The 10059-nt window shown below is 42.0% G+C and overlaps 1 protein-coding gene across 1 annotated transcript; it reads right to left on the bottom strand.

Moving 5' to 3' along the window:
• Positions 1–64: 64 nt before the first annotated feature.
• lrrtm4l2 (leucine rich repeat transmembrane neuronal 4 like 2) lies at positions 65–8961 on the bottom strand. Its single transcript, XM_005927005.3, has 2 exons — positions 8628–8961; positions 65–8124 (listed from the first exon to the last, which is right to left on the bottom strand). Exons 1-2 carry the CDS (start codon positions 8629–8631, stop codon positions 6521–6523), a joined length of 1608 nt encoding a protein of 535 aa, XP_005927067.1. The 5' UTR covers positions 8632–8961; the 3' UTR covers positions 65–6520.
• Between the last annotated feature and the right edge of the window lie 1098 nt (positions 8962–10059).

Here is a 10059-nt window from a genome sequence, read left to right on the forward strand (position 1 = left end):
TGTGTGTGTGTGTGTGTGTGTGTGTGTGTGTGTGTGTGTGTGTGTGTGTGTGTGTGCTCCCATGCAAGGCTACCTGAAAGTGAAAATTTCTTTCACAATTCTAAATGACATTTTTTTAGCCCCAAAATGAATCCTCGGTGGCCACTGCTTCTTTATTAGAGTTTCCATGGTGATGTTGGATTTCTCAGGAAACAATAATATGACTAGGCCCGGCGCTTATAAATCTTATACATTTAATTGTTGTTGGCTTTTGGTTGATTTCCCCCGGTGTGGGAGGAAGAACTGGTGGAGAATCAGGGGAAATAAATCAGTGAAACAATGAGGTGACACCTCAAAAGAATGCGCTATATTACTGTTACATCATACAGTCTGTATGTACAGCATGTTAGATACAAAATAATTGAATCTGAGTTCTAAGTATGTGGCAACAAGATGTATAAATACTGCTTCAGACTCTAAATGAAGCAGACGTGTTGTCAAAGGGAAGTGGAAATGCAGCTATAAAGGTCAGGCTGTTAATTGGGTTTCTGCCTGAAATGATTTCCTAATGTTATGTAAACTAAAGCTGCTCTGGGATCACTTTCCATGGATAAGAAAGTAACTCGTAAAACGTAATATACTATACTCCGTGCCTGGAACAACATTTTCACTTCAAGCGTCTCTAATATCAAAACTCACTGCTGGAAAGATTTTACTTTACTGACTAACTGTTTAGTATACATGGGAATGATTAGGAGCACAGATCAGTGCTCATATACAAGTACACTTACCAGTCACTTTATTAGGTATCCTTTGCTAGTACTGGGTTAATTCTTTATACTCCGGTCAGATGTAATGTTTAAACAATGCCCAGTTGGGTCAAAGAGGCTTCCAGGAAAAAATCCCCCAGCAGCCCGAGCTGTTGATACGAGGCAGGATGGAACTATTTTTTCAGGTCGTTTACACCAAATTGTTAGCTCACAATCTGAATGTAACGTCAGAAATCAAGACCCCACCATCGCATCAGGGAACATTTTTCCAGTCTTCTTTCATCTGATTTTGTTGAGCTGCTTGCAGCGTGGTCTTCTGCTACTGCTTCTTTAGACCTGGTTGTAACAAATAGCGGTCTGACTTACTGTCGCCTTCCTATCGGCTTAAAGCAGTCTGCCCATTCTTCTCTGAACTCTAACATCAACAAGGTATTTTCCTCCAGAGAACTGCCACTGACTGGATATTTGCTCTTTTTTTAGACCACGCTAGAGATAGTTGTGTGAGGAAATCCTGTTAGATCAGCAGTTTGTGAATTACTCAGACCAGCCCATCTACCAACAAGAACCATCCCACATTTAATGTCACTTAAATCACCTTCCTTCTCCATTCAGATGCTCGGTTTGAACTTCAGCAGGTTGTACTGACCATGTCTACATGCCTAAATGAGTTGAGTTGCTTCCATGTGACTGACTGATGAGATATTTATAATCTGTACTTAATAAAGAGGCCGTTAGTCTACACTGTTCAGAGAAGATCACACAATTAATATATCTGTGTCTATATCTGCGAAGAAAGTTTCTACGTCCTACTGCTTCAGGACAAACGGCAGAGAAAACCAAAATTTTGTGATTTTTTTTCATTAAATTTCCAGTATATGTTTAAGTTTACACTGAGTGATGAAGCGGAAAGATGAAAGTGAGGGAATAGATAATGACAAAAAGTAATTTTCTCTGAAGTTATCTTAAAATTCTTTGCAGCAATTCGCTCAGTAATGTCGTCTTGTTTGAACGAAAAACAGCGTGCCTTTACTGAACGCTGAAAGGTCTCTCTGACTATCACCACTTTCACATGATCACATAAAAAATAAAAAGCAGCAGCGAGAGAATTTTTTTTGGGGGGGGGGGGCTCAAAGCACCTACTGGGACATGTGACAAAAGCTGTTAGGCATTAGTATTGAAATGAATTTTACAGGTGACATACAGTGCACAAAAGGTGAAGTAACAAAGGAATCTAGTTGTGGCACACTAGAGACAGGGCAATTCTGTCTCCCCAGAGTGTGACAACTGCCTTTGAAGCCTTTCATACTTCAGTGACTCTATTTTTGACTGATTGTAATCATTTGAATATATTAGCGTAAAAGTCTCGACATGCTAGCTTGAAGGTCCTGAGCCTTGGTCCTAAATTGCATGTAGGAGTGGATGTGATGCTCGCTGTTTTAAAGGAGAAAGAAAGAAAGGAAATTCCCTGTCTGCTGAGCACATTTGTCCAATAAAAGACTTGGATGACTCAATCATCCTTGAAGAAATCCTTTCCACTGGATGGAAGCCTGGCACAAATGCAATAGAAAACACAATATTGAATGAAAGACCCTTTTGCAATGGGACCCTACAGCTGTGGCACCCATTGACATGTTAATATTCTAAACTGCGCGCACTCAACAGTCATTACTGCATTATCATATGAGTAGCCAATAGTTTCACCGCACTCATCCTCTGGACTTGACCTTGATTTTGAAGTCAAATACACACATTTGAAGCCTCACAGCTGCATTCAGCCGACAAAATATGTCTGCAGAAATCCTAAATGCATTTGCGGTTGTTCCCATTAGACAGTCACCACGACACACACAAATACACAAGGTGAAAGCAGAAACAGCCATGCTATTAAAGCTGGTAAATATGCTTAAGGAAAAGAGAAAGAATTTATCAGTCATTTGCATATATAAATAACTTGTAGTTGTTTTTTCATGTCTTTGATTTAATTGAGAAATTCACTTGCTTGCCGAGAGGTGGATTAAAAGATGTCACTTTTTTTCTGCCTGTACCCTCAATATCAAGATCGTGCCTGTTTTTAAATACTGGAATTTCCCACCTGGGCCCAACGTAAAAACCTCCCACTGCTTTGTCAAAAGGAAAACAAAGTCGACAAACCAGCACATATTACTATCAGTACTTTCAGACACTCCTTTACTTCCTATAAGAGGTTGCCACAACAGATTTTCAATTTCAGTTCATTTCAGTTTATATAGCACAACATAATCATGACCACAGCCATCATATGGTGCTTTGTATTGTAAGGTAAAGATCCTGCAGTAATACAGAGACGACCCCCTATGAGCAAGCCCTTGGCAACAGTGGGAAGGAAAAAAATCCCTTTAACAAGAACAAACCTCTGGCAGAACCTGGCTCAGGAGGGCTGCACTGTAATTTTACACTGGATTTCCTTCCTGACACAACAACACCATATATCTAGGCTTTGGACCAGCACTGGGAGTACACTAGCTTGTGACTTCTCTGAGACCGGGTTGGTATTTCCTTCTGGTCTCTAACCAGGGAGTTTTTATATGTTCGGCAACCTCTACACTATGTAGCTAACGGTACACAGGTTGATAATGTAGCCACGATCAGTAAAAACACACACCATGTATCTTAGATATGTACAAAAGAACAACAATTAAAAACAATGAGATAAAGCCTTAACTATACGAGGTGTCAGCTAACCACCTGATCCTTCAGGAAGTTACATCAGCGATGTAACCCACTACATATGACAGTCTTAATCCTTTGGCTTGTTTAAGGATTAAACAAATGGGATGTTAACTACCGAGCTTTAGCGATGACGTTGGGTGGCGATTGTTACCTTTGGACAAACCAAGGCTAGTTTCCTCATTTTCATTCTTCATGCAAAGTTGAGCTAACTGGCTGCTGGCTGTTGCCTTATATTTACCAGAAAAACACAGGAGTGTTATCAATTTTCTCATCAAACTCTTGGCACGAATGCTAATATGCTATTGCCCAAATTTTGAGTGATTACTTTAAATTACCTCCCTCGAAAATAGAAATCAGGCAGCCAGATAAAAAGAAAATTATGTGTTTGAGGGGATAAAATACCACCACTGCTGCGTTAGGATTAGTGTGCTTACCTTTCAAATAACCAGCATACACCTTGTGCAAAGAGTTACATGCATTACCTTGGAAAAATCCCCAGTGACTGCTGCAAATCAAAACTTCATGACCACCAGGGAGGGGCGAGCAAGTGAGCATTTCTGGCCTTGTTGAGCTGAACTTCACAGAGGTATTAGATATTTAGTATGTAAAGGTTTAGCTTTTTACAGAGTTCACCAGCGAAATGTGATTCTACTTGTGCAATGTTGCTTGAAGCTGAAGCAGTGCATTCCTAGCATCTTTCATCCGCACAGATATCCTCCAATAGCGATCTGAAGGATGCAGGCCGCAGCTCTCTAATCAGTATTCCTTTCTTAGCCACACAACACCAAAACATTTCAAAACACAAGGAATTGCTTTTCATCAATCACTACACGACAAATCAAACACTAATTACAATAGCTGCGGAAATTAGATCAACAAATCGTTTGTCCTGTTCATATTATGTATTTTTTCTTTGTACGGCCTCACATTTTTCCCACAGGCCCACAAGAAGAAATTCATCATATATGCAAGCTAGAAACCAGATTTATGGATATAAATTCTGTTGGCAGCGTGCCTCGACGCCTGCCTGGAGGATAAGGAAAGTGGATTTTGAGCGATCATAAATCCACATCTAAACAACCTTTGACCTGTCAGAAAGTTTCCACGTATAGCACACGACACATGCGAACGGGCTAATAGCAGATAATAAGAGGGATTCAAGCGTGCATTTACTTCAAAACACAACAGGTGGAAAGAAAAAAAGCAGACAGCAAAAAAAATGTGACAGCTGCGAGGGAGAGACTGTAGGATGCCGTTTTTCAGCGGAATCTCTCGCATTGGGACGAATACCCCTTTTTATTGCTCATATATGCTAACACTAGTGCTGCCTGTGTGTCTTGCTCAATGTGTGAACATTTGCATGTCTCCTGGCACAGGTTCATTTTTCTGTCAACACAGTAAACAAACCACACACACACAAAGAGAATACGTAAGGGAGGAGATGGGGAAAAAAGCAGACCAGTGCAGCTGATAGCTTCATAATAGCATAACTGCCTTGACCTGTAACACCCACTGTCCCTCAGTGGCCTGCCTCTATTCTGTCCTTCCTTTCACTGCACCAGAGCTGTATTTTCAAACTGACAGTGAATACATGGTTATATAAAGCAGAGATTCTTAATCTCTTTCTGGTTTCAGGGACCAAAAATGTCTCTTTGTCTCAAAGAATGGCATCGCCTACTTGGGCTCCACTTAAACCAAACCTTTCCGCAGTAAAACAGAGTATAATACTCTTCTCCTCTTTTTTTTTTTAAAACAAGATCAGCTATATCCCAGGGACTGACACGGTCCCCCTACCCTCTGTTTGAGGTGTTAACCCAGATACAATCAATACTGTAGTGCCGGGAGAGGGTGTAAGAGAAGACAGCAGGAAAACGAGACACGTGGAAATATGTCAGCTCCCCCTCGCGTGCAGCTGCAAATCCAATGAGATGTGAAACATCCACATCACAATGCATGGATTTCAAGAGATTTTTTTTGCGCCATGCGCCGCGTCAGATGTCAGCGTTCTCATCACACACACATTTTCTTCTCTCTTTTTTTTCATCAGTTGTCAGTGTTTCTTTTAATTATACAGTCACATAGAATTCCTAGTATCCACATTATTACGTCTTTACACAAACAGTCCATACAATGACAGCGGTAATCAATACAAAATATGTTGAAAGTCAACATTGTTACTTCTTAACACACACACAAGGCCTTCTGTTGGACCTGACAGATTTGTACAGCTTGGAAAACGTCAGTCCTGAGATTCAGACTCATGGGTATTTAAATACTGTTCATCTGTGTGGCTTTTCTCACAGCAAATCAAATTGCACACATATTTTTTCTCTTTTTTTCTGTAGTCAGGACGGATCCTTTTACAGGAGAAAGAAGCATCTAAAGTAAAGAGAACGGCCTCATGCATATGATCTCAGGACAAGATTGTTCTCTGTGATTGCCCCCCACCCTCGTCCATTTTTATGGTAGTGCTACTGCTATACTGTGGGGCCCAATGCAAAAATAATTTAACTGGACAAAAACTATTTGTGAGAATAAGGTGCAGTCCTATTAGTTCATCCCCATAGCACACTCATATACACACATACACTCAAAGGTACTGACATTTATCCAAAATGCTTTACAAGCGATATAATAGTAATAAATAAAATAAAAAAAACAAAACAGTTGCAAGTAAAAAGTGGCTTTGTTGGCTCGTATGTTCTATGGCAATATACTCTGACTAAGAATAAGGTCAGTCTCTCTGTGGAGCTGACTTTCGCGTTAGCAAAGATCCAGTCTTTTTGTAAGGTCAGACACAGCTAACCCGACTGACCCTGCCACTGTTCTTGTGTCAGTCAGGGCGATAATTAGCTCTCCAAATATATTTCTCCATTCCAATCTTCTTTTCTCTGCATATAATTATATTGTACTATGCCCCCCAGTATTTTATTCACTGCTGCAGAATCTATCATCTCATATTAGAGATAAAAACCACTTAATCTTTTTTTTTGGAGGGGAAACAAAGCCTATCTACCTCTGCTTAGCAATTGCACTTTATATCTCGTGTTTTAGTGGGCAGCTCAGACCTCGCATTCTATTGATCCTGATATAGTGCACGTGCACGGCCTTGGCTCGTTCACCAAGGAGTCCATTGTCTCCGAGTTTGAGTGGTAGCTCAGATAGTACTCTTGCAACTGAGAGTTAAGGTCCTGTTCCTGCTTGCGGGCCTTTTTTCTGCGCTTATGGTTGACTGAGTGCTGCTGCAGCTGCCTCATGGTGTTGGGGTAGCGCCTCCACGAGACATAAATAACCAGCAGAATCAATGACACTGACAAGAACAGGGCTACGCTGCCCGCAATGATTTTATGGAAAGCCATATGTTCAAACTGTAGCTCAGGGATAAATGATGTAGGTGTTTCGGGGGAATTGTGAGCTGTAGAGCTCATAGTTATGGACTCTGTTGTCTCTCTGTCTGTCCTGCCAGGCTGGTCAGGTGAAGCAGTGGATGTCTGTGCAGCCAGGTCTGTAACATCAGAGGGAGACGGGGGAGCTGTGATGTTCACAATTTCAGCTGAACCCCTAATGATGAAAGTGGTCGAGAACACATTTAACATGTCTATGCATACTGAGTGGTTTCTCACTACGTCCACCACTCTTTCGCCCTGCACAGACTTGGGACTGCTGCATATCATGCTGATGTCTTTGGAGTCTTTGAAGGTTCTCAGCCATGTCATGAGAGGGCAGATGCTGGGGCTGCAGTCCCAGGCGTTACCTGCCAGGCTGATGGTGGTCAGCGAAGTCCATGCTGCCACAGCCTCCACAGGCACGCTACTCAGCTTGTTTGATTCGAGGTTCAGTATCTGTAAGTTTGGCATGCACTGGAAAACAGCGGGATCCAAGATTTGGATTTCATTCCCCGAGAGGTCCAGTTTCTGAAGTTTCTGCCAAGTCCACGGCACACCTTGATTGATGAATCGTATGCGGTTCCATTGCAAATAAAGAGCCTGGAGGTTGCTGAGGCGTGGGAAAATAAAGAAATTAATCCTGGTAAATTGATTGTGCTCTAAATGAAGTTCCCTCAACTTGAACAGCCCCAAAAACGCGGTGCGGGTGAGGCTCCGCAAGCGGTTATAACCCAGGTCGAGGAACACCAGGCTGCGGCATTCCAAAAAAGTACGAACGAGGATCTGTTTCAGTCCATTGGACCTGAAGTGGAGATTCTGTAGCTTGCGCAGCCCGTAGAAATGTCCGGGATGGAGAGACTGCAGCTGATTATAGGATAAGTCCAGATTCCTCAGGTTTGGTATGGCACTGAATGTGTTGTTGTGCAGATGGGATATTTTGTTTGAGCTCAGGATCAGTTCTTTCAGCCTGCGCACCCCGTGGAAAGCTAAAGCATCTATGGCATTGATTGAGTTGTGGTCCAAGTAAAGCCACACAAGCTGACCAAGATGAGCGAAGTGGTACGGCAGCAGAACCTGCAGGTTGTTGTAACGCAGAGACAGACCTTGGCATCCCGTGGTGATGTTTTCTGGAACATCGTGGAAGATGCCCGACTCACAATAAACGATCTTTCCCTCGCAGCGACAACTCACGGGGCACATCCTCTCCCCCTTGCTGAGCAGCAGCAAAACGGCTGCCTGCAGAAGAAGACATGATAACCGCCAGTCCAACATCACAGAACCTGTTGGGGGTAGAGTGGAGCACAAGCAATCAAAGAGATGACATGGTTTAAGAAAATGCCTGCTCAAGGACGCTCAAGTAAGTAAAGGCAAAGAATTCATCCTTCAAACAGGAGATCATGGAGAGAGGAGCAGCTTGAGGTCTGATGTCTCAGACTCCAGACCTGCTTCATGAAGAATTGATAACAGTCTGACGTCAGCTATTTTTAAGGTATGCATATGTGATCATATTCACATAAAGAGAAAAGCAAATAACAGTAATTATTATTAGCTTTTCAAAGACCAGACACGTAAAATTCTGCTGAAAATCCTCCTCCATCATTAGGTAATAATTAATTAATTAAATAAATAAATAAATAAAAGCAAAATTCAATTTAGGAACTAAACAGAAATAATAATAATTAATAATGATAATCTGCCATTAAAAACTGATCACTGCCGTCGTCTTGGCTACGACTGGAGGGAGAAACTGTGTCACTAAATTGTGAGGAACATAATGACTTACCCATGGTTACCGAGGGAAGGAGTAATCCTCTAGGGGGGGTTAAAAAAAAGAACGATAAGAGACGCGTTAAACTGCTCTCAGTCGCAGTTTATGCGGCTTCAGAGTTGCACATTGAGCATGACTTGAGCAGCAGAAGCAAGTTTTCCGTAGCGGTCCAAACCCCCTGATCCCTGCATGCCGCTCAGAAATAGGACGCCTTCACACCTGGGTCGTACTTGGAGTCGCCACTATAGTCCAGTCGGCTGTGTGCGCAATTACCCATTTGAGCGCCAACAGACTGATGCACAATCCTCCACTCTGTGCTCTCTCTCTCCCCTCTCTCTCTCTCCCCTCAGAGGCGTAGGCGTCTCCAAACACACATACAGTATATAAGCTCACCTCCAGCCACGCATGCCTAAACCAGCTATTAATTAATGAATTAATTAAAGCAAAGTATTAGTATTTTTATCTAATAATTGCTCGTATTTTTTTTAACCTGGGTTGAATTAAAAGCTACCTAAAATTAATTCTAAAAATTAGCTTTGAAACCAAGCTTTGCATTTTTTTTTAATTTTAGGTATTTTATTTGTATTTATTTATAGTAAGATTTCACCTCGTTTACTTGCACCGGTGTCTTGATGAGTGCCGAACATGATGATGACAGAGATAACAAACGGGGGCGGGGGTGCGGGTAATCAAAACAACAAACTCTGGGCTGGTGGTGGAGGTGGGGGGCTGTGATCCACATCCACCATTCATTCAGCACTTGCAATCATTCATTCAGGAAAACAGAAAAAAACCCAAGTAGTGACAGAAAACGTGTGATGAGTAGCTTGTCAAAAATGCTAATTATTCTAACAGCTTAAGTGTGATGTTGACACTTTAACACAGATAAACAGTCAGCACCTCTTGCTGGCTAGAAATGTTCCATACAGCGGGATTATAAATGGCCTTTATGAAGTGTGCACTCAACAGACGGCAGAGGAACAAAAGGGGAAACAAAACATACTGGAAGTGGGAGGGGATGAGGGTACCTCTAATTTTGTGGTTGTTTCACGCTCATCTTTCATACTCTGCTAAATCTGCTTAGAGCACGCACTCATCTCATTGGACACAACAGTGTGGAAAATGCACAGCAGTCAGAGAGTCTTGAGTTGTAAGGTGTGGTAACAGCAACCCCTTGTGCACGCGGAGGGAAGCGTATGGCTTGCAGAGACCTGGAAATTCACCAGTTCAGCGAAGACTGGAGAGAGATAGGTAACCAACCAGATCACTTGTGGGTAACAAGAGCAAGCTGATGAATTCATATTCATATTTGTAATATTACTGGGAAAGCAATATTTCCTGCCATCCCTGTGGAGCGCATTAAAGAGAAATGTATTTCTGCTCTTTAAAGAGAGGGTTGATTATGTCTATAGTGGCACACTTTGTAATTAAATGTCATTTAAATGCA

The sequence above is a fragment of the Haplochromis burtoni genome, unplaced genomic scaffold, assembly GCF_018398535.1.
Source record: "Haplochromis burtoni strain Fernald_Lab_line unplaced genomic scaffold, NCSU_Asbu1 Contig_95, whole genome shotgun sequence".
NCBI lineage: Eukaryota > Metazoa > Chordata > Actinopteri > Cichliformes > Cichlidae > Haplochromis > Haplochromis burtoni.